The sequence below is a fragment of the Coloeus monedula genome (assembly GCF_965178545.1).
Source record: "Coloeus monedula genome assembly, chromosome: 3".
NCBI classification, from domain to species: Eukaryota; Metazoa; Chordata; class Aves; order Passeriformes; family Corvidae; genus Coloeus; species Coloeus monedula.
The window spans coordinates 118,789,735-118,814,535 of record NC_138783.1 but is presented as its reverse complement, the minus strand read 5'-3'; the positions used below and the strand labels follow the sequence as shown (position 1 = coordinate 118,814,535).

At 46.3% G+C, this 24,801-nt stretch overlaps 1 protein-coding gene across 2 annotated transcripts in view; it reads right to left on the bottom strand.

The window, feature by feature from the left end:
• Positions 1-24,801, bottom strand: part of GART (phosphoribosylglycinamide formyltransferase, phosphoribosylglycinamide synthetase, phosphoribosylaminoimidazole synthetase) — a 35,580-nt gene that overhangs the window by 9,924 nt on the left and 855 nt on the right. The window contains exons 2-17 of one of the 2 annotated variants that reach the window (XM_082279280.1): positions 22,379-22,436; positions 21,865-22,196; positions 17,887-18,035; positions 13,327-13,422; positions 12,573-12,747; positions 11,829-11,940; positions 10,603-10,671; positions 8,961-9,086; positions 8,294-8,381; positions 7,822-7,907; positions 7,090-7,258; positions 6,331-6,562; positions 3,189-3,283; positions 2,156-2,265; positions 1,420-1,618; positions 148-396 (exon numbers count right to left, since the gene is read on the bottom strand). In XM_082279280.1, the coding sequence (XP_082135406.1) occupies positions 148-396; positions 1,420-1,618; positions 2,156-2,265; positions 3,189-3,283; positions 6,331-6,562; positions 7,090-7,258; positions 7,822-7,907; positions 8,294-8,381; positions 8,961-9,086; positions 10,603-10,671; positions 11,829-11,940; positions 12,573-12,747; positions 13,327-13,422; positions 17,887-18,031 (1,951 nt within the window). In that variant the 5' untranslated portion in view covers positions 18,032-18,035; positions 21,865-22,196; positions 22,379-22,436. The remainder of the gene's footprint in view (positions 1-147; positions 397-1,419; positions 1,619-2,155; positions 2,266-3,188; positions 3,284-6,330; positions 6,563-7,089; positions 7,259-7,821; positions 7,908-8,293; positions 8,382-8,960; positions 9,087-10,602; positions 10,672-11,828; positions 11,941-12,572; positions 12,748-13,326; positions 13,423-17,886; positions 18,036-21,864; positions 22,197-22,378; positions 22,437-24,801) is intronic. The other variant, XM_082279281.1, reaches the window with a different exon arrangement.

Genomic DNA, 24,801 nt, shown 5'->3' with positions numbered 1-24,801 from the left:
GTTTCTTCCCTGCACATGTGATTCCCAGGAAAAGAAGAAGAAGAAAATATGCTAAAGATGAATTTTTTTTTGGTGCCTGAGGGAAGTTTCAAAGGCCCAGACAAAATAACTGTGTCAGGTGTTGGGAAGCTGAGAGGAAAGCGGTACCCAGTGTCTGATCCCCGGAGACGCCGACGCGGGAGGAGAAATCCAGGGAGGACTTCTCCACGATCTTCCTCACAAGGCTGAAGCCGTTGCTGTGGACCCCAGAAGATGCCACCCCAATGACCACGTCCCCCTCAGTGATCCTGTCCAGCTGGGGCAGCATCTGCCCTCGCTCCACGGCCCCCACGGCGAACCCAGCCAGGTCATACTCCCCGGGGGGATACATCCCTGGCATCTCGGCAGTTTCTCCTCCTGGGGAACCAAAAACACAGCAAAGAGCTGTTAAAAAAGCTGTCTTTTAATCATAAAATCCCAGAGTGGTTTGGGTTGGAAGGGATTTTAAAGCTCATCCCATTCCACCCTGGCACAGACACCTCCCACTGTCCCAGGCTGCTCCCAGCCCCAATGTCCAGCCTGGCCTTGGGCACTGCCAGGGATCCAGGGGCAGCCCCAGCTGCTCTGGACAAAATCCTGCCTTTTTCTCTCCTCTTCCCACTTTTCACTCCCTGCCCTGTGCTCCAGCTTCAGCTGCTTTTTTTAGTCCTGGGGTTTCAGCTGTATTTAATAAGGGCTCAATCAAATGGAGAATGGAGAAGCCAAGAGACAAAATGGGGAGAAGTGCTTGGCCATCCAGCATTTAAATCCATGGTTAATTGTGCAAAACCAAGTAGGAGATGCGCCCTCACCCCCTCACTATCAGTGGGGTGATGAATTTCATTTGTTGAGCTGAAGATTCAGCTCTTGCAGAAAGTCCTGTGGAGTTTGAAAGTCTTGAACTGGAAATAAAATCTTGACATTTTGGTGAGCTCATCACAAGGGCTCCCCTCACACAGACCCTGCTGCAGCATGAATGGGGTGATTATATTTGATAAATGCAGAGAACACCTTAAAACAAACATAAAGCTGACCAACAGTTCATGCAGGAAAAAAGTACACGAGGGCATAAAGAGCCTCTTGTTCAAGGCTTGTAAATGGCCCCAAAACTACACACTCCCACTGAGAAAGGACTTGTGTTCCTAACTTCCCTAAAAAACTGGAAAAAAGGACAGAACCTTTTCCCAATATCCAACCTAAATCTGTGCCTAAATTTTTAAAGTACTGTCTCCTTCCCCTGTGATTTAGAGAGATGAAGTTCCCTGAAAGCAAAGACAGGGAACACTTTGGTTTTTCACTCCTCCCAGATTCTTCCATAGAGTAGGAACCCAACCACACTAGAACCAACTACAAAGACCTTGCAGAAGATTTTTCATATCCCCCAGAGGAGAGTGTTCCTACCCAAAAGAGCACATCCAGCTTTCCTGCAGGCATCAGCTATTCCTGCAATGACACCTTGAGCCACTTGCACGTCGAGTTTGCCGCAGGCAAAATAGTCCAGGAAGAAGAGGGGCTCTGCTCCCTGAGCCAGGATGTCATTGACACACATGGCCACCAGGTCCTGCCCGATGGTGTCGTGTTTCTGGCACTCTTGTGCAATCTGCAAGACACTTGGGATCAGCTCTGGGCTCCTGGAACATGAGCCAGGGTCTGGAAGGGACTGAAATCACGAGCGGGGTCTGCGAGCAATGGACCAAAATCCCACTGTCCCTCCAGGCGTTCTTGGAGGAGAAGCTTTGTTTATTATCATCCCCTAACTCTCTTCAGGAATTATTCTTGTCTCCATGGCAAATCCAAAAGGCACTGAGAAGGAAACTCTGCTGAAAGGGGTTTCCTTGCAGCCCAAACACAACAGCAAACCTGGGATTAAATGTTTTTCCCCATGAATAATCCTTTTGAGGGTGGAGATGCTGCCTTTGTGAAACAAAATTCCTGATTACATCCTTAATATAGGCATCATATCAACTTCCGGCTATTTACAGGTATTTAATTCTTTTGGCTTAAGAAGGGCAATTTCAGATTTCATCCCCTTTTTAGAAAGGCCAATAGGTATTTTTACAAGACAACTGCTATTTTCTGATAGAATATTTTCCCTTCTGTGCTGTTTTTCCTTCTTTGCTGTGGATTTCCACCTTACCTTGAGTTTTGTGCCGACGCCATCGGTCCCAGACACCAGGATGGGATCTCTGTAACCAGCTGCTTTCAGGTCAAAGAGCCCAGCAAAGCCTCCGAGCTCTGCATTGCAGCCTGTCAGCCAGGAAACAGGAGAAACAGCCCAGCTTTACTTCCAGGGCCTTCTGCAGGATCTCCACCAGAAATTCTCTCCAAGGTTTATCAGCACGACTTCGCTTTGTCACCAGGAAACTTTTCTCTGGCATTTAGAACCTCTTCACTGAGGAGCTCCTAATCTGCTTAGATTGCTTTGTCTTTTTAATTCATCATTAGCCTAAGCCTAAAAATCCCCAACTTTGTGACTGAACCATCAGTAATTCCTGTGACTGACAGATTTCCCCCTTGCACTGAGTGCTTCTCTGAAAAACAGGAGGAACTGTGGTAAGATTGTTGTACTGGTGTGAGAACATCTATATTTTCCCCTCTCTGTATATCTGACTTTATTAGAAGGGTCTCAGTTAATTTGAAATAAAAGGGCTATTTCATGATATTTTAAATGATATTTTAAATCTGTCCAAAGAATTACAAAGACTTGCTAGAGCAAGATGTGCCCGAACCCCCAAAAAAGGATGAATCAATGCTGGTTTCACCAAGCAAAAGGTGTGTGTTCCCCATCTATGTCAGGAATTCTACATCTCATAACCTTCCTAAACATTCATCCCCCCCAAATGATAGAGGTCACTGTGCAAGAAATAACAATCCATGGAATCAAACCCAGCAGGAAATGGTGGGATTTTTGTTTGCATTTATCCTTGTACAGTGCTGAACTGTGCTCTCCAACACTCCTGGCATTCAGGAGATGGAGTTTAGAGCCATTTGGGGATTAAAAGCTGTGCATTTGGAATAAAATCCCAGGCATTTGCTTACCACAGATTTTCTTGTGTCATCTGGAAACAGACAGGGCACATAAATATGATCTTCTTATCAAGATCAGGATCAACTGATAAACCTCATTGCCAAGAAGTGACCAAAACAGGAGCACAAGGTTCTTGTCTTACCTGACCTTGATGTAGCTGCAGCCAAGGGCTTGATCTTCTGCACCAAAGTGTTCCCTGCTTCAATGTCCACCCCACTGTTCTTGTAAGTCAGGCCTCTGGAAGAGTGGGGAAAATGAGATGGCAGCTGATTACTGAAATTATTTTCAAATAATATTTACTTCTTTACATCCCCAAGTGGATTAACTGTGCAGAATCCCATCCTGCTGTCTGAGGAGGGGGTGCCAGGAGCAGTACACAGATAATTCCAGAGTCTTGAAGATGACATCAGAGCACTGGGATCATATGGTCAAATCCCAAGATAAAACCAACAACCAAACCTCTGACAACAAGGTGAAATAGGCAGCATAGATCTGATTTTGCAAGGTTTGAATCCCTGGGCCAGATACAGAATCCCTTAGACTGGAAAAGACCTCAAGCTGTGACTGATCTCCACCTTGTCACCAGCCCAGGGCAGGGAGTGCCCCATCCAGGCCTTGAGGTGTCAGTGGGAAAGCTCCCAAACCAAAACAGGCACAAAAATGCACAGCTGGGTCAGAGCAGGGCTGAGCTCACGTCCCTTTTCCACCCACAAGTCTCAGGTAAATCAATAACCTCCAGGATATTTCCAGAGTTTTACAGCTGCAGCTTAGAAGCTGCCTCTCCTTATCACCAGAATGATCCCCCCACAAAAGCAGCCACACCTCTTTCTAACTTCAGTGGGCTTTCTAATAGAGAATATGTTTCATATTTCCTTAAAAAGACCCAGGTTCCTCAGTGGGGTTTAGGGATCTAGGAGGAGATGCCTGCAAGCTCCGGGTGGGGTTTATGTAAGATCCACACACTGGAACTAACTGGTGTCACCTGTGTGTCCCCACAGCTCTCTGGGCACACGAAGCACCAGCCCACATTTACAGAGGGACCTTTCCATTTTGGGGACAGGGACTTTAATGACTTTTCACTCCAGCAAACACAGCTCATGCCAGTTAAGCAGTTGTTATTCCCAGGCTGTCAATGGCATGAACCAGGTGCATCCCTATTTTAGGTCCACCCCTGTTTTCTCTCTCCTATTGATGGGATGCAGCCTGAAGTTTCAATGCCAAGGGTGAAACACAGTGGTGATTAACAAGGACAAATACAACAAAACAACTGAAACCCACTTATAATTGACTCAGCTGAACAAAAAAAAATTCAGTTAATTCACAAAACCCATCTCAGCAACCAGGTCAAGAATTCAGCAAATATTGAAAAAGTCAGAGACAGACACAAATGTCTACAATTGCATTAAATGGAGTAAATATTTTTGTACTCTATTAAATCTTATTTTAGGATGTGGGATTTTTTTTTTTAGTGCTAAGGATGAAAGGTATTTCTGTTGTGAAGATCATTGCTGGAACATCTGGAATTGATAAGACTTCAAATGCCAGAACAACTGGCCCAGGAGCAGTGCTACCAGGAAAATCCAAAGGTGTCTGCACTCACAGCATATCCCTGCCCAAAAACTGGCAAGAGGACAAGAATTACCACAGGCAGCTGTTCAGGCTGTGAATAACACTCAAGGAAATATTGACCTGCAACAACCAAAGTCAGCCCCTTTCAGTCTGAATATGATAAATGTTCACCTGATTTTCACCATGTTTGTAGGAGTATTTCAAATTGGTTAATTTTTTTTTTGGTATCTGCTTTGATCCTTTAAATGAATCTCTAATTTTTAAAATTTTCTGGAGTACTTTTTATTGAGCATTCTGGCAATTTTCATGAGGTGCCTCAGGACTGAGTCCTTCCAGGCTGCCAAGAGGAAGTGAGTCCCCAAATTTCCAGAGCTATCCCCTTTCCTTCATTGAGTCCAAAGGGGACAGGGCTTGGAGCAGCCTGGGACAGTGGAAGGTGTCCCTGCCATGGCAGGAACAGGATGAGCTTTAAGGTCCTTTCCAACTCAACCCAGGCTGGGATTCTGGGACTGAAGCATCCTGACTCCCCTTCAGGAGCAGAACTTGGAGCAGCCTCCAGGGCTCCTCCCAGGCAGGCATTCCAGGCAGGAAACCTGCTGGTTGTGGCCCAGGAACTCGGTGTGGGAGGGAACTGCTCAGCAAAGTGCCCCCTCTTGCCTCACTGACCTGATTTTTTTTCTACTACAAATCCCAATTCCACATTTTCACATCAAATTGTCAAGAGATGCAGAGCAATTAGGAGAGAAAGAAGACTAAATACCAACACCCTTGTTCTTTTAGGAAGTTTATTGATCATAATTTTACAAAATACTTATCAGGATACACTGCCAGCAGCAACAGAACCATCACTGATGTGCTTCCCAGCCTACAAAACAGCCCCTTGGGAAAAGGTATGTTTGGAGCTCATTGGAGCAGAACAGTTTCTTATTAGGTAAAAATGAGTCTAAAAACCTGCAAGAAGCTTTCAGGAACATTAAAGAGACAACAGGACTCCCTGCTATAAAAAAACCCCCACACCCGTATCATCTCCAGAGTCTTACAGTGGAAAGAGAGCGGAAAGAAGTGCTGAACCCTACCCTGTTATTAGCCAGCTATCCCAGTAAAATGTAAATCCCAACAAGGTGGGGGACTCAAGGTAATTTTAACCATTTCTAAAAGCTAAAAAGGGCCAATAAGCCAGCTTGAACTTTGTTCATGTATAAAATCACAGAATCTCCTGAGCTGGAAGGGACCCACAGGGATGATCCAGTCCAAGCTCTGTCCCTGCCCAGACCCCCCAGCAATCCCAGCCTGGGCATCCCTGGCAGCGCTGTCCAAACGCTCCTGGAGCTCTGGCAGGTTGGGGCTGTGACCACATTTCATGATATTAAATATTAGACTTCAGGACAGGACAAACCCAGAGCAAAAGCTGTGATCCAAAGTCCAAGAAGCAGAAGTTCACCTTCCCTAAACCAGACCTAGCAACTGCAGCAGCACAGATCATTCCTGTGTGCTTGTCACTGTAGTTTAACTCAGGTTTAGGAGAGTGAGAACATGGATCAGACATTCAAAATGTTCCTCCCTTGGCTGGTCTTGCTGAGGTTGATTACAAGGATGGGGTTAAAACTTGTCAAGAGTTACACAGAATATCAACACCAGTTATTAACACTAACCAGGGATGTGCTTAGATCCTTTTCACACCAGTTATTCCCACTTCAGGGATTTGCAATATCTACCTGGATTGCCTGAGGAAGGCTATGGCCCGATAGCCAATGTCCCTCCTGTAGATGGCCCCCTGGAAGTGGATGGCAGCCACGCCCAGGTTGGCCTCCTGCAGCGCCGCCGGCAGGTCCTCCTTGATGGCCGTGACTGTGAGCACTCTGCCCCCACTGGTCACCACCCTGCCATCCTTCAGGGCTGTGCCTGCGTGGAACACCTCCAGCCCCAGCTGCTTGGCCTTGGCAAGCCCTGTGGGTATTGTTAAAAAGATCAGCTGTTGGTTAGAATGTTCTCAGTGAAGGGGTATCAAGTGTCTAGAAACCACAGTCAAAGTCAGGGTGATCCTGCTGGGAAATGGGAATAAATCTGTAAAAACTTCCTCTGAAGGAGAGACAAGTCACCTGTGTGCTCAGGGATGTGGGAAGAGGCATTTAGCTGACACACACAGCATCTAATTCCAGCTGGGTTTTTATGCCTCAGTGACATCCAGAGCACAAAACATCAGCATCAGTGTGACCCAAGAACCTGATCAGAACCACCTGACTGTAGCAGGTATTAAATATCAGTGCTGTGCCAATATCAAATAACAACACGGTGTGGAGAGCTGAAAATGCACCAGAATAAACTGAGATGTGTGAAAACCCAGCTGTTCTTGCTGACCCAGAACCAGAGTTTCTACGAACCTCAGTTCTAGTGATTCACCCACATGCAGCAGGAGAGAACAGGGAGAGGCCAGGGGCGAATGAGACTCCTGCAGCTCCTCCTGCTCTATTTACCTGTTATTTCCAAGCCCTTGGGATATGCCCCTGGATAGCCTTGGCTAGCCATGACCACAGTCACAGCTGCACTGTCCTCTTTCCAAACTGGCATGGAGCTGGCCAGCCTCCTGCTGATCACTGCTTGCAGAACCTCGTACAGGTCACTCCTCAGCAGGGGCAGGATCACCTACACAAACACACAGCAGCAAATCAAACAAGGTGTTCTTGCATTGCCTTCCCTGGCCTTGAAAGCACATTAATGCAGCTGTAAAACCAGCATTAAATATGTCCACATATTGCACTTTCACACATTATACATACAGTGTGTCATCCGTGAGCCCTTAAAAATACTCTTCCTTAAAGAGAATTTCTGTGGGTAAAAGAATTGTTACATATGGAGGGAAAAGGGTGAGGACGAAGAACCTATTCTGAAGAATAGAAATTAAGAGTTTTGTTCCTCTTGTCAACAGGGAGCAAGGAAAAATCCAGAGTCCATTCCAGAAAAGACAGGGAAGTGCTGAGCTCTCCTCAAGCCGACCCTTGCAAAGCCCAGATTTGAGTCCAGCCTACTGGAATCCTCTTTGGAATGGAACAATTTCCTAACAGACCTTCTACCTTGAAGAAACAACCCAAATATTTTAAATCTTGGTGCAATGAGCTGATTATTCACCCCAAAGCTGGTTACCAGTAGTGGTAGATGGTCACAGATTTTACTCCCCCCATAATGCCAAATCATACAAAATAACCCACCTGACACTCTGGGTCACCAAATCTGCAGTTAAATTCCAGAACTTTAGGCCCATCTTTGGTGAGCATTAATCCAGCATAAAGCACACCTAGAACAACAAATGATACAAAAAGATATCTCAGGAACTCACTTGTTTTGAATCTGTTGATAGCAGGGCTGCCACCTGTGCTCAGTGAATTTGAGAAATGGTAAAAATAAATTAAAAAAAAAAGAAATAGTTGTGGTCACAATTTTGCAGCTTATTTTTAACATTTTCCTTTCTGTTCTTCCTCACTTGAGGAATTATCCCCTGTTCATGAAATGACCTCTGTGGATTTCCATGGACCCTGAATCAAGCCACTGATACCAAACCCAGTTCCCAATAAATCAAAGCTGTTTCCCTTAACTTCCCTTGTGAGACAGGCAACAAAGAGGAAAAAGCAAAATAAAAAGTTGATCTCCTGATGGTTAAAAATCCCAATGTTTTGTACATACCCAAATAGGGGACACCTTCCTTCCTCATGCCATCCACAGTCTTCTGAAGAACAGTCTCTCTTATCTTCTGCAGCAAATCTTTAGAAATCTAATGAAAAAGGATTAGAAACCAGCGTTTGTAAAAAGGGAGGGATTGATTTTGTGTTTTTAAGAGCCAAGCAGAACTCTTGGATGGTCTCTTGCCCACTCCAATGGAAAGCCAAGAAAGTTTTTCTCTCTATTTCTGCCAATAGAAGTTCCCTATCAAGCACACCCCAAACCACCTTAAGCCACAGCCAACATTCACCATTAGCTTTGTTTGGCACAAGATAAAACTGCGGGTTTAAGCACTTGGTTCTAATAAGCAGCATTTCATAACACTTCAATCCCAATCAAATATAAGCTTGCAGAAATAACACTCTCCCTTTATAATTCCAAGTAATTCAGTAGAGGTATCCTCCTCTTCAGAGAAATTTGTGAAGCTGGGGATTTTAGTTGGCCATGTCTGCTTTAAGCAGCTCTTTCCATCCAGCTGAGCCCATTCCCTCCTGCTCCTCTTGCTGGAATTAAACATTCCCACAGGCTTTCAGTGATGGCTGTGGTACAGCTGGAGTGAAACATCCCGTTATCAGTCCATTTTCCCATCCTTATCCATGCATTTTTCCCTTCCTTATCAATCCATTTGCACCTGAGGAGCTGGGGAATAAGCTCCCATCCCTCCTGTGTTGGGGCCTTCGTCTCCATCCAGCAGCCTCTTGTGGTCCTGGGCCGGGGGCATGGGAGCAATGGTGACCCCATCACTGAAACACAGGCACTAAAAACAAGGAAAAGAGTTAAAATTCAAGTGCAATTAGTGCAAATATAGATGGTTTTCACTGTGACAAAGGGATATTCAAGAGGATAAACTCTGCCTCCCTGATAAAATAAATGATGGGGTTCTAAGCATTTGCCTTTTCCTCAGGAAGCAGGGACTCATCTTGCGTGACCTTCCTTCAGAAATTGCCTTTAATAAAACCTAGAAAAATGATACCATCAGCAGTTGCACTGACAAGAAACACTCCAAAGGTTTAAAAAAATTAATTAATTAAAATACTCCATGATGGAAATTACTTCTTCCTTTCCCTTCCCAGCCCCTGCCCTGGAAGGAAGGCATTACATTCCCTCCAAGACTTCCTTGTCCTTGCTGATAAAGCTATTTACTTGTGAAATATTTATAAATTATGTATATAGCAGTTGCTTTTATCCTCAGTATCTTCAGAATAACAAGCCTGCTGGCATCTTCTGGAACTGGATGATGTTGTACACTCAAACTGGGTAACGTTGTTCCCTGTCTGGACTAATGGGAGCAGTACTCAAAACCATTTTATAATGCTAATTATAAAACCAGCAGGGATCCAAAATAAGCCACAATATTAATATACTAAAAAATAAGTCATTTGTGGAAGGTGAATTATTTTTCTGGGCAAGTCAAGCAGTACATTTCCTTCCTAACTGCCAGTCAGCAGAGCAAAAAACCCACCTTCGACTGCATGTTTGGATTATTGTGTTACATTGCAATAAAGCTGCTTGGTGTTCCAAGGAATACTTAGGAGCATGACATATTTCCCACCAGAGAATGAAGGGCTGGATAATCCCTTGGTTCCAAAACAGGTCTAGGCAAGCAGGAGGGAATAAAGACACCAAATATGTGCACATCCATTTCTCCCTGTGGGCAGGAAAGTCTGATCATGGAGAGATGGCAAGAGCTGGGGCTGACTGACTTTGTAACCACCACAGCTCCAAGAGGAATGTTCCCAACTCCCAGCACAAGCCCATTCCAGCCCCAGGACTTGGGGAACCTGAGCTGGAGCTTGGCTGTTGTCCTTTATGTGCTGCAGGTGTCGAGTTGCCCAACCCTGGGCTTCGTTCTCCTTCCCTCCTTCCCACTCTGCCATTTAAACCAGGTCCAGATTTTAAATGAAGGAGCTGAATCAGCTTAGAATGAAGGAAATGTTCTGTGCCTGCAGATAAATCAACACTGTGAAAATACTGAGCTGTCAGAAAATCCTAACACAGATCTGGGCCCTCCATGACACTGAAAGTGTTAAGATTCGGATTTTCTTTTCCATGTGGCACCAGTTATTCTGATTTCATTTGATTTAATTTAATTTAACAGACCACAGGAAGCTTGGTTCTTAGCACAGCTGTCTTTAACCAATACAATTGTATTTATAAGCAGGGAATGGTTTTAATTTAGCTAATAAAATCCTCCTCTGTAGGTGAAGGTACTTGGTGAATCCCAAACAATTCAGAACAGGTAGAACAAAAGTGTTATAACAAGATGCACTTACAGAAATTTCTTCTCCTTCAAGAAGTTCTTCAACAACAACAGTTTCCCCAGCTGTGCCAAAACTCTTATCCTACAGTAAAACAAAATCTCTTTAGTTCTGTTCCAGTTTTAAACTACTGAAAATGCAACAACAAATATGTATTTTTAATACAGCAAAAATGCAGCACAGGTTTGAGACTATGAATCCATTCTCCCCCCAGGGATGTCAGCAGTGGTAAAATCCCTACTCCTCCTTTCTGCTTATTCTCAAATAAGTGCAGGGTTTATTTCTGAATATTTGCAAATGGCAGAGGGTATTTGTGATTACTGAGCAATTCCTCATGCTCTACATTCTGAAATTCACCCCAACAGCAATGACTGCCAAGCCTCCAATCTGCACTTTCACTTGATAAAGAAGTGCAATTTTATACAACACGTGGGAAGGGAGCAGGATTTTGGTATCCCAGTGCGATGCTTGAACCCTGGCTGCATATTCTGGGTAATTAAGAAATTAAGAACAACCAGCCCACACTGCCAAGGTGATTTTGGGGATCTCTAGAACTCTCTAACTTGCTGGTTTTTTGTACACATGAATCATCCAGTAACCATAGGCCCCCCCAAAATGTGACTGCAGCCCCCATGTTCTGACTCTTGAAGCACAAGTGTGTCAGATAATGTCTCCCATGGATCAGCAGAGCTCCATGGAATTTTAGGATGCTGTGCTGCTGACAGCAGCTGAGGGCCAGACCTGGGAGCCTCAGCTCTGTGTTCCTCACTGGTCAGATAAAAATACTTCATTTGGCCTCACTTCAAATCTTGATGCTCCAAATACATTTGTGGAATACCCTTCCTCAATGTGAACTGCACTTGAAATAATCCCACTAGAATCTGACTACACATTTAAGTGCTGTGCTTAGTCCAAATGGTGCTTGTAAAGATCACCTCAATCACTGAGTTCCTGTTCCTGCACTGTGGGACCTGCAGGATTGCAGAAGTCTCATACAGTGGAAAAAAAAAAGGAATTGCATATATGTGTAAGTGAACTAAGGGTGGGTTTTCATGAAGAATGGTTTTATTTTAGCCTAAAGGAACTGCCTCAAGCAATAAATAAAACTGAGTTTCATGGCTGGCCAAATAAAAGGGTAAAAGATTTGATGTCTGACAGCCAAGTTCCTGTTACATGAAAGGAGGAGTATCTGTGATGCTGAGGTGCTGAACAGCTGATTTGGTGCTGACATTCCTGCTCACCTGCATGATTTCAGTGACAGCTCTGCAGGCCTCCTCCTTGGTCGAAGCCACGATGACTCCTTTGCCAGCTGCCAGGCCACTGGCTTTGACAACCAAAGCAGGGAAGTTGGCACTGCCAAGGCACAGGACAGACACTCCACATGAACAGTCCTTGCAAAGACACTTTGAACGTTTCAAGAGTCGAAAGACCAAAGTACTTCTCAGTTTTCACAGCAACCTTATTGAGTAACACACAAATCACACCAGGCTGCCCTCGTTATGCTCTGCCTGAGAAGGGTTTCTGCTTCTTTTCCCCACCAGGGAATTTCCTGACTGTTCATTACTGCTTTCCATTCGGGAATTTACTCTTGTATCATCTGGGGTCACCTGGGTTGTACTGTGATGAGCAGATCATCAGTTGCTGAGTAATTCTCCAGGTTTTTTTGGTGGAGAAGAGGGACAAGAAGCCAGCACAGATGGCTCTGGGCTGCTCCCTGCATTTCCCCAGCAGGCAGACTGGCAAAAGAATAACAGCTTGTCCTACATTCTCCTGTGAACTGAACACTGAACTTTCATTTCATTTCAAAGCAGGAGGAACCTTTTTTCTCAGACTTGCTGCAGTTTGAGAGAGTCGTGGTGGGTGACTTTGTGAAACCTTGGCAGATGTTCTATCCCAAAGGTGTTGATACGTGAGCAATCGTTTGATTGGTTTGGATATCCAGCACACTGTCAGTAAGAATATGCCTAAAATGACAAGAATTGTACCTGTTGATGAAGCCACATGCTGCTTTGGGATCAGTGAAGGCTTTCCATCTGGCAGTGGGGATCTCATGACGATCCAGAAAGGCTTTGGTAAAGCTCTTGCTGGACTCCAGCTGAGCTGCCTTTGCTGTGGGGCCAAAACACCTGATCCCAGCTGCTGTCAAGTCATCCACAATTCCTAAACACAAAACATGTTATAAATCTCCAGATGATTTATGGGAGTCAGGCCAGCCAAGTCCAGGGGTGCATGATTCCTTGGAGCAAGAATGCCAGGAACAAGAAGTGATCTGGGTGTCTGCAGTGCCTGCTTTCCTCACTGGAACCAGGAGCAGGGAACCCTGCAGCACTGGAGGCCCCCAGGATGTGCTGGGTTTGGGAAAGAATGACAATCCTCCCTTGGTTTAAGACACCTTTGAGCTAAAAGGTCAACATGAGTCTTCTGCGAAGATGACAAATGGTTTAAGCAGAAAAACTATCAGCATGTTTATAATTAGGGTTTTTTTTACCAAGACTCAAATTATAATTATTTCAAAACATGGAAACTCCATAGGAAAACCAAAATTGGCTTTCTTGCTCACACACTACCCTTCAGAAATTCCTTTTCACCTCAGCACAGCTCTGAATTTCAGGGAAACTGCCCCAGAGGATCTGTTTCCATTCAGACTGGAGACACTGGTGGGTGATGCACAGATGAGGATTAAAATTTACTTTTCTTCCTAAATGCTCAAAGCTGTGATTTCCAGCTTGCTTCTCTTACCAGCAGCAAGAGGAACCTCGGGACCAACCACCACCAGCCTGATGTCCTGATCTCTGCAGAACTGGGCAACGGCAGCATGGTCACTGACTGGAACAGCTGTTGGAGACACAAAACAGGGGAAGATCCCATCCATGGGTGCTCCTCTGAGTTGTCACAGAGCACTCACCAGCCTCACCTTTTGGGCTGCCAGGTCACTGGGAGCCTAGAAGAGTGAAGCCCACACTGGCAGAGACTCACCCAAAACAGACCCCCAAACCCCAGGCAAAGGCTCTGGTTGGACATCCACCTTCAGAGAGTCATAAATCATGGAATCATGGAATATCCTGAGCTGGAAGGACCCACAGGGATCAGCCAGTCCCACCCCTGGCCCTGCCCAGCCCCCCCAGCAATCCCAGCCTGGGCATCCCTGGCAGCGCTGTCCAAACGCTCCTGGAGCTCTGGCAGCCTCGGGGCCGTGCCCATTCCCTGGGGAGCCTGGGCAGTGCCCAGCAGCCTCTGGGGGAAGAACCTTTCCCTAAAATCCAACCTAACCCTGCCCTGGCCCAGCTCCAGCCACTCCCTGGCTGCTGTCCCTGGCCCAGGAGCAGAGATCGGAGCTGTCCCTGCGCTGCCCCTCGGGAGGAGCTGCAGCCCCAGGGAGCTCTGCCCTCAGGCTCCTCTGCTCCAGCTGGACAAGCCAAGGGACCTCAGCTGCTCCTCATGGGGCCCCTCCAGACCCTTCCCCACCTTCATAGCCCTGTCAACCCACCTTGCTCTTGAAGGTGAGATAAAAAGCTCTGGGATCCCCTGGGCTGCCAGCCAGCAAACCGGTCTGACCCCCTTGTGTTTGCCAGCACAAGCCACATTGCAAAGAATCCAAGAAAAAAAAAAACTCAAAAGGGAAAAAAAAATTTCTTTCCAGCAAGTTTCCTCCCTGAGGATGGTCACCATGGAGCTTTACAGATGTAAGACCAGGTTGGACACTGGGGATTGGAGCAGCGTGTGACAGTGGAAGGTGTCCCTGCTCATGGCATGGGCTTTAAGGTCCCTTCCAACCCACACCATTCCACAATTCCATGATTTTATGATTTTGGTGCCAGGAGGGTGTTGGGGATGAAACAAACGGTTGGTGGTAGAATTCCAACTCATCTATTTTCTTTTTTTCTTTCTTTCTTTAGTGCCAGTTAAAATTGCACCAAACTGAGCCCTCTGAAACCAAGGGGAATCAGAACTTTTTTTAATATTATGGTGAACTTAATTAAGAAGGACACTGTGCTGTCACTATGGCTGAGGATATGTGGGCTCAAGTTGTTACAACCATGATCTTTCCAAAAACAAACATTCGGTGTGATGACACTTGGAATGCCCCAAACTGAGCAAACAAAAGAAACGTCCTGCACCAAAGACAATAATGTCAATCTCATGATCCAAAAGTTACGCAAAGCTCTGCAATTGCACTGCTTTTATCATGAATAAATAAAGCCAAGGTCTGCAGAGGATGGGAACACGGATCCAGACAGCCAAAAAAGAGATGAGCACAGCGTGGATTGGCTGCTTATGCAGGGAGGAGACTGAGCACACCAGGGCACAGGGCTGGCAAGGGGAGAACAGAATCCCAGGATCATCAGGGCTGGGAGAGCCCTCCAGGATCACCCAGTGCCACCCCAGCAGCACCAGCAGCACCCCAAAGCCTGTCCCCAAGGGCCACATCCAGACTCCTCCTGAGCACTCCCAGAGACAGCGACTCCATGGGCAGCTCATCACCACTCTGCAGGGAAAAAATGTTTCCAATCTCCAATCTGAACCTCCCCTGGTACAACTTAGGGCCATTTTCTCTCATCCTTTCCCTTGGGACATGGCAGAAGACTGCCAATACACTGGGAGCTGATGGTGTCTCCAATCAGTTTCTGGGAAGTGATGAGAGAGGAAGGAGAGAACAGGATTTTGTGTCTGTGCCATTGTGTACTCCCCATCCTGGATGAATAAATTCATAGAATCACAGAATCCCAGACTGATTTGGGTTGGAAGGGACCTTAAAGCCCATCCAGTGCCAGCCCTGCCATGGGCAGGGACACCTCCCACTGTGCCAGGCTGCTCCAAGCCCCAGTGTCCAGCCTGGCCTTGGGCACTGCCAGGGATCCAGGGGCAGCCCCAGCTGCTCTGGGCACCCTGTGCCAGGGCCTGCCCACCCTGCCAGGGAACAATTCCTGCCCAATCTCCCATCCAGCCCTGCCCTCTGGCACTGGGAAGCCATTCCCTGGCTCCTGGCCCTCCATGCCTTGTCCCCAGTCCCTCTCCAAGCAGAGAAAAGAAAGAGCCTGGAATTCACCCCAGATTTCTTGCTGCAGGTCTGATCTACTCATGATATGAACAGTGAGTGTGGCACAAGATTTACATGATGGGGAAATGTCCTGTCAACAAACAAGAAGGAATAAATCCTGTTGATTATCCATGATTTTACTTCCCTCCCAAACATCATTTTCCTCAGCTTGTTGACTGAAAGGGGACCTTTCTGTGACTGTGTTTGCTTAAAACAACAGCTGAACATTCCTTTGGAACAGACAGGAGGACCTTGGACCAAGGCTTTCAAAGGTGGAGCTTAAATTCAAGAGCACAAGTTGCACTGAGAAGTAAAATGTGACAGAAGGAGGTGTCAGGATAGTGAAGCCCACTCACAGACACACCTATGTCTGTCTGCATTCAGCAAGCCATTGTCTGTGCTTCTGCACCAAAACTGCCCTGATAATCCAGTCTAAATTGAACATAAACCTGTATTTAGGCACTCAGCCTAAATCCCTCTTTATTGCTGGAAACAATTACCAGCTTAGATCAACCACAAAAATTTTTTTCTTACTTGAATGCAGGCAAAGTTTGAAAGATTTAAGGTTATTTATCATTTTCAGCTCACTTTTTCACGTTTCAGTAATCACCCAAGACCCAGTGGAGTTGCAATGTTAATTAAAGGCAATTCTGTGACCCACGAAGGCAGAACAAACTTTCAGAGCCAAATCTTGATTATACCAAAAAATCCCCAGAAAGCAGGGAAGGAGTTTCCCAGACATTCCCAGACTTCCCAGGTATTGTTGCCCACACAACACAGCAGGGCTCATGTGGTTCTGTAAAGCTGTTTCCCATTTTCCACCCTGAGTTAAATCAAGGCCCCAGTGACAGCACTGAAATTCCTGAACAGGTGAGCCAAATTCTTTCCTTAAAAACCCACGCAAGTCAAACTCTTCACAAATTCTAGATTCTTCCTGGGCTGGTGAAGATTTCTCTCCCACAGCACAGGTGAGCCCATGTGCAGAGCAAAACAATTTATTCCACATGGGAGATTTCATGGACCTGGCTCGAGCTCAACCATCATCCACTGGTGGTTCAAAATTTTTCTATGGAATGAAAGAGAAAAAAGAACAGCAGGGGTTTAAAAAGGCACAGCTTGAAGAAAAAAACCCCTGGAATTCCCATTCCACAGGCCCTGCAGCCTGGCACTGACCCCATTTAGCACAAAGGTAAAAGGGGTTTTTTCACTTTCTGGTCCTGTCAAGCTCTTCCTTCCAGGCCTCTCCTCAGAGGCCCAACAGAGCAACTCATGATGCTGTGACTGGTCAGAGAAGTTAAGGACAAAGTTCTTTAAAAAGCCTGTAATGAAGCATTCCAATGGAATTCTAGACAATAATTCCCTGCTGTACAAGAACCTGACAGGACTCAGGTTTCCACATGAGACAGCAACACACAGAGCTGCTCCCACACCAACACGAGTGCAGAAAATGGATGGGTATGATCCACACTCACGTGCATCCTGTGTTAACTCGAATTCTGTATCTTGGCACACGTTCTAAAGGGAAAACTGAAGTCTTAGGTGGGGTAAAGCCCCTCACTCAGGATCCAGTATGGAAAGGACACAGGAATCTCTGTGGTTTGGACCAATTCCCTGGTCCATTTTGTTGAAATGCAGGACCAAATTTTGGATACTCAATTTGCAACCTCTGAAGCTTGATTTCTCAAAACCAAAAACGATGGAAAGTTTCAGTTACAGCCAGTCAGAGCGTAATATGTTAAACTAAGAGCTCAAACCAGGCAGCCAGTACACAGAGAGAAATATTGGAAAATAACCTTGATTTCTTAAGGTCACTAAGACAAAGGAATGAATTTATGTTCACAGTGACAGAGTGCTCTTGTCACAGGTTGTGGCGATCATGGGGTTTCAAGGCAATTCTGAGAACAAAGGAGGAAACTGAGGTGGGAACCACAGCAACTATCCTGAGCTGAATTCCCAGAGGAACAGCTCTGGCTTAATCCTCCAAACCCAAGCATAAAGAATGAGATATCATAGCTGAGATCTTATAAAATTAATGACACAACTTACACAAGGCTTTGCTCAGACTTTTTTTTTTCCTTCTTAACTGCATCTAAAATATATTTTACATGCCCAAAACCTTAAAAAATGGTAATCCATCATCATCATCTCACCATCATCATTTCACTATAATCATCATCCTTTCACACTACCAGCTGTGATTTCAGCTCAAGACTTTCCTGGTTGAGTTAGCAAATTTAAAAATGGTATTCTTTTGTTTTTACCTGAATTGGAGATTTTTCCATTGTCAGCTGTCCCTGCATTTCCCGGGGCCACAAACACGTGTTTCACGTGTGGGGACTGGGCCAGCTTCCAGGCCAGGGCGTGTTCTCTGCCTCCGCTGCCGATCACCAGCACCCGCTCAGCCATGGGTCTGCAGGAAAACCAGGACACAAGGAAAACAGCTGGAATTAGCTGGGGGAGGTGGGGAAAGCAAACTGCAGGCACCACAAAGTGCTGGAGAACTTCATCAGATGTGATACACACTAAACCTCCAAGGCTGAACTGCCCCAGAGCATACCAGGAACCAGTCAGGAAAACCATCCTGGGGTTGATTTTGCCACATTGGAAACTGCTCCTACTCATACAGGAGTCTGGGATAGAAGAAAAACCATGATGAGTGACCAGGCTGGGATTTGCAGCCTAGAGAATCACAGATTCCCAGAGGGGTTTGGGTTGGAAGGGATCTTGAAGCCCATCCAGTGCCACCCCTGCCATGGGCAGGGACACCTCCCACTGTCCCAGGCTGCTCCAAGCCCCATCCAATTCGGCCTTGCACAGGATGGGGAGTCCACAGCCTCTCTGGGCAACAATTCCTTGGAGAGTCCAAGTCTGCAAAGGTCAAAGCCCTTCTGAGATACACCCACTGCAGGAACAGTGTTGGGAGCTGGATGGGGCCACTCAAGAGTTTTTAGAGGCAATGCCTGAAAAGTTCTGAACACCTCATGGAAATGAAAGGCTCCAGCAATGAGATGTGGAAATAACTTCCAGCTCTGGCTTTCCTGGGAGAGAACAACCACGAGGCCAGCAACAGGTGGCATTAATAAAGGAGCTCACTCAGACAACGTAGTGTGGGGTTTCCACTCCACTCTCCCGTTCCAGTGAGGTTTGGGAAAACACATGGACATGCTGCTGGCCAGTGGGAGTGGGTCCATGGGTGAGCACGTCATCAGCCGGGTGTGCACACACAGCTTACGCACACGGGGCTCCCGGCAAAAGTACAACGTGTTCTCTGAGCAGCTCTGGAAACCTCTGCTCTCTGAGATTTACTTCTGTGTGCACTCTCCACACATTTCCTGATGGAAGAGCTCACTTGCACTGACAAAACTCACTGGAAGTCAGCAAATAGTAAAGAAAGAAAGGAAGGACATAGTTTGTAAACTAATTATGTATGTCCTTATTTGGACCTAAAATAATAGCCAGTTTGGTTTGGGAGGAATCTTAAAGCTCATCCCATTCCAACCCCCTGCCAACCACCTTCCACTGTCCCAGCGTGCTCCAAGCCCCAATCCAGGGATCCAGGGGCAGCCCCAGCTGCTCTGGGCACCCTGTGCCAGGGCCTGCCCACCCTCCCAGGGAACAATTCCTGCCCAATCTCCCATCCAGCCCTGCCCTCTGGCACTGGGAAGCCATTCCCTGGCTCCTGGCCCTCCATGCCTTGTCCCCAGTCCCTCTGCAGCTCTCCTGGAGCCCCTTTAGGCCCTGCAAGGGGCTTTGAGCTCTCCCTGATCCTTCTCTCCTCCAGGTGAGCACCCCCAGCTCTCCCAGCCTGGCTCCAGGGCAGAGGCTGTAGGCATCCCCTCCCATTCTCCCATTGCCCGGAGGAGGAACAGAGCCCAGATAAGAGTTTAGGACAAAAGGAACCACGAGTGTCCCTGATGTAATCCCAGCACACACAACACACAAACAGGGCCACCCTCTTCATGCAGCTGGTCACTGACCTGCACTTGTCCAGTGCCCAAGGTGAGCTCAGAGATCTCTCCTTTGCAGGAGGACAAGAGAGGATGACAACACAAAATGTATCTTAGAAAAGGGGAAAAAAACCCACAAAACCTAAAAGATTTCTAAGGGAAAAGCAAAAATGATCCAAAGCAGATTTTTAGATAGGGCAGGGATGTGCCTTTCCTTCACATCAGCTGCTACAGCTTGACTTGAGCAAAGATGCCCTGATGAGGAAAAACATCTGGACTAGGCAAAATATCCAGGTAGAATAAAGTAAAAATAAACACGGATAGGAGGATTAAATATAGAAAATTAACACTGAGTTGTTCACTATCAACTCAAGACACCAGAGCTAACATTTAATGGTAGTTTCATGCTGGGGAACACCAACAGGTTTCTAATCCAGTGTTGGGCCAAATACAGATATTGCAAAGTTGCAGACATGTTTTAATTTTAGAATTCCACAATTACTTACAATAAAAAAATCTCAGGCTAAAAATGATCAGTTTTGGTACAGATATTTGGGAAACCCCATTATAATCAACTCTTTTATATTACAACTCAAGAAAGAAGAAAAGATAAAAGAATGAGGGATAGAACAAAGGGATGAATTAGATAAAGACAGTACTATAATAGTAATATAGAAGAGCATTTATCACACAGCAGGCAGCTGTCTCCTTGAAGTTAAGTGAGCATTGTCAGTGGTGTCCAGAGCCAGTGGCCACTAAACAGTATTTTTAAGGCAAGTTTTATCAATAGTAAGTTGAACTATACACAACATCATCCTCTGAAAAAATATTTTAAAATTTTAACTTCTAAGACGTTAAAATTTTTTAATTTAATAATTTAAAATCTTTAAACCAGAATGATTTAAACCCAAGAGAGCCCATACTCACTCTGTGCTATGTGTACCAGGCTGAGGAGAGCAGGACTCAGGAGCTCAGAGGCACAAAGAGAGCAGAGATTGGCAGCCCCTGGTTAAAATGTCCCTGCCCCAACATTCCCGCCCCACTGATGACCCTGCAGGCAGCCAATGGTCAGGGAACTCTGGCCATTCCAGCTGGGAATAGGCAACAGAAGCTTCCCTACAAATGCTCTAGGAGTGAGTGAGAGGCAAAAGCTTTGCAGAACAGGAGCAGCTCATCCTATTGTTTCTAAACATGCAAAATAAATTCTGTCCCATCCCAGGTTTTTTTTTTCCCAGTTAAAAAATGTTCATTAATCAGCTTGGGAACATTCTCTTTTTATCTAAAAATCAGGATCTGCAGTTTTGCAATAAATAAAAATTAGTCTATGTAATCAACAGTATGAAAAATAAGGGGTATGATGCAAATTATCATGGAATGGCTTGGGTTGGAAAGGACATTAAAGCCCATCCAGTGCCACTCCTGCCATGGCAGGGACACCTCCCACTGTGCCAGGCTGCTCCCAGCCCCAATGTCCAGCCTGGCCTTGGGCACTGCCAGGGATCCAGGGGCAGCCCCAGCTGCTCTGGGCACCCTGTGCCAGGGCCTGCCCACCCTGCCAGGGAACAATTCCTGCCCAATCTCCCATCCAGCCCTGCCCTCCTTCAGCTTAAGGCCCTTAAGAAATTCACACTCCACTAAACCCACACTGCTGATCAGCACAGCCTGAAGACCCAGTGACACTGTGGCCACCTCAAGTGACTCACCACGATGGCAACTCAAAGAATCACCCCCTTTTCTTCCCTGAGGTAACATATTCTGGTGCTACTCTCAGCTGAAAGAATTCATCACATACAGGACAAAGCTTTATATGGGAGCAGTAAATAGAACAAGCCATGTCTGATATTTTCAAATAATATTTAATCATTTTATATCAAAATGTGAGTGAAAATTAAGTTTCACACATTTGTTTGGAAGGTCAGTGTTATTTGTGCATCCCACTATGGTATCCTAGCAACTTTTATTTAGGAATGTGGCTTGAGAAGAGTTTGTGGTGGCAATGCCAGTTTAGGAGGCTCAGATGTAGCCATGGCAGCTTCTGTTTTACACTGACACTCAAACATGGCACAGAGGCCCCTCTGCTGCCCAGCAGGACCTCACTTTAAAAATGAAGATTCCAAGAGGCAACATTCCTTTTTATTTTTGTTACTAATCCAGCAGTCAAAACTTTGTTCTCAAAAGACCTACAGTCATTCACAAGGTAGATATTTACTCTGTGAGGATTATCAAACCCCTGAGATTTTTGGAAGCAACATGTGAAATCCTTAAAGATTCCAAACCACAGGATATCATTACCTTCTGCAACCATTGTCTGCTTTGGTAAAGAAGGAGATGTTTGCTTAAAAGATGTTTTAAAATGAAGGTAAGTGACATTTCAGGAGAGGGTCTGTTGTTAGGTCCTTATAAGAAGTGAGAACAGGAAAGAAGAAACGAGTTAATCACTCCATGTATCCAGGAGGAGAGGAGGCAAGGATAGAGTGAAGACAAGGAGATTCCCAGAGCTTATCCCCGAGGATGCCAGGACAAAGTCAGCAGGGATGAGCATCAGCCCAGAGACCTTTATCCTCACTGCAGGAAGGAGCTGGGGCTCACCAACAAACCAGGGAACTCCTCCTCTTGACCAGGGCCTGTGGAGCACAGAAAATCAAGTGAGGGAGGCAAAGCCCACAGTCCTGAGAGCCTTCCCCATCCCGACTCCTGCACAGGGCACGGAGAGGTTCCAGATACAGGGAGCACTGACATGAGGCTACTCAGGTGCTGTCCCTCCCCCGGGAACAGGCCAGGGAGCCACTGACCTTCCCAAACTTACCCTGTGCACAGACCTGGGGGTTACACTCAGCTCCTTGGCTGCATTTATGAACAGAACTCTGTAAGAAAACATAAACTCCTTAAGCAATTTATTCTCAAGTGTGATGCAAGATACCTAAATATTTAATCTCAGCTGGGTGGAGTATTTCAATAAGGCAGTGCCTTATCACTTCACCTCAAACTACAGCAGGAAAGGTGCAACTAAAATCAGATCTCTGCACTCCAGCACAAACAGCAAAGGCTCTGACTGAAGCTTGCTGCTTCAGACTGTGTATTTTTTTAAATTAAGCTCCAGTGCTGTTGCTTTCCTCTGTGCTCCTCTATATCTTTGCTTCCCAACACTGGAATTCAGGAAACCTGATGGAGGAATTCAAGTTTCTTTAGATCAAAGACATGGTCCTTGCCCAGAGTGTTCTTAATTCAGGGCCAGGTTGGACGGAGCTTGGAGCAACCTGGTCTAGTGGAGGGTATCCCTCAACAGAGCAAGGGGTGGAACTGGATAAGCTCTTCCAACCCAAACTATCCCGGGATGCAATGAACTCCTATCCTTCTTAGAGCTGAGTCTGGAAAATGGCCCAGCAGTGGCAGCACTTTCCTGAACAGTGCAGACCCAGTGTCACTGTAAAGGTTCAAATCCACAACCCCCAGCCCCTGGAGGGGAGCTCTCAGCACTTGGCTCTGGACTAAAGGACAAGGTTCATTCTTCCTCTTGCAGTCAGGCAGGAGAAGAAAAAAAGAATTCTCACAGGAGTCAGGAAAAACCCCAAATTGGGAAGGCTGTGCAGTTCCCACCCCACTGAGGGCTGTGTGTTTCTGACCCCAGCAGTCTGAGCTGTTTATGAGTTTTAGGGGTTTTTTCATAGACCTGTTATGGGATAAAATAATCAAAAGAAGGGACTGGAGAAGAAGCCAAAACTTGGAACTTCCTCCTCCCACTTCAAACTTAAAACTTTCTCCTCTCAACTTCAATTCCCTCTGAGGACCCACCCTGCCATCCTCTACTCAGCTCCCAAACTCGCTCACAGCCAGGCTATGCAGTGCCAGACCCCCATGGGCTGAACCCAGCTCTTCTGCTCTCTGAATTAATCCACGGGTTGAGTCTCTCCTTAGGAGCTCACTGGACATTCCGAGTGCTCCCAGAGCTTGGCACTCAGGAGGGGAGCTCCGGGCCGGCCTTCCCAGGGAATCTCTGCCAGCTGCTGGCCCCTGTTCAGGCTCGGGATGCGCAAGCTGCAGGTTCAGCGACTGCGGGCGCACATGGGGCTGAGCTGCCCTTGCCTGGGGCTGCTCCCCATTGGTCCCACCAACCTCTCCACCTCCAGGCTCTCCTTCCCTCTCCCTCCCATGTGTGCCAAGGGTGTGTGGTCACTTGGATCAGGAAAACAGTGCTGGAAAGCTGATACCACAATGGTAACCAATGCAGCAAAGTAAATATATCTATATCTGTGTGTATATATAAAGGAAATACTCCCAGCTTAGCGAGCTGAGCTAGGTCCCTGAGGGATGAAGGATCACCACAGGAGCACAAGGGAAGCAGCAGCACAAGGCAGCCAGGGACGGTGAAGAGAGCAAACCCAGCGGTGCCCTCGGATCATCCCGACTGATGGAGTGACCAGGACACACTCGGTGGCTGCAAGTTTGCACTCCCATTCCCACCTCCTGCCCCAGCCTGTTCCTGGTCCCAGGGAGAGACACGGAATCAGGGGCTGGGGATGTCTCTCTGCATTTTTTTTTCTGTGTGGCTCAGTTTCCAGATGGAATTCACGGTGTCAAGTGTGCAGGCAGCTCTGAGGCACAACAAAAAACAGCCATGGCAACCAAACCTGCAAAATGGCCAGAATCCCACAAGAGAACTGCAAGGTTAGGTTGGGACAGGATTAGGCTCTTCCTGAAGGAGAAAACCACAGCCTTAGAAAACTTTTCATTTCCTCAGACTTCAATCCATGAAGAGCTGCTGAAGTAGCTCGGAGGCCTCCAGAATTTGCTGGCAATTATGATTTTTAGTTAGATCTTTGGTTTAAATAAGCTTTTTCTGCTGACGTGTTTTATTTAGGATGAATTCCTGGCTCTCACCTGGCCGTACAGAATCATGGACAGTTTGGGTTGGAAGGAAGCTTAAAAATCATCTCATTCCACCTCCTGCCATTCAGTGTGGTGCAGAAAACAAAATAAAAGAAGAAAAGTCCTTATTTTATGTGTCCTTCATGACCCAAGCTGAGGCTCCACAAGACAGGCCCCTTGTGTCCATGTGTGATCCTCCAAACAGCTGGATTTGGCATTTTTCAAGGCAAACCATTCCCTCAAGTTTTGCTGCTAAAAATAAATAGGATCATAAACTTTTACAACCACCCCCAAAGTACTAAATTTGACACTTCAAGCAATGCAGGATGCTGGAAGTGCTCAGTGTTTTGTACCACCATGAGG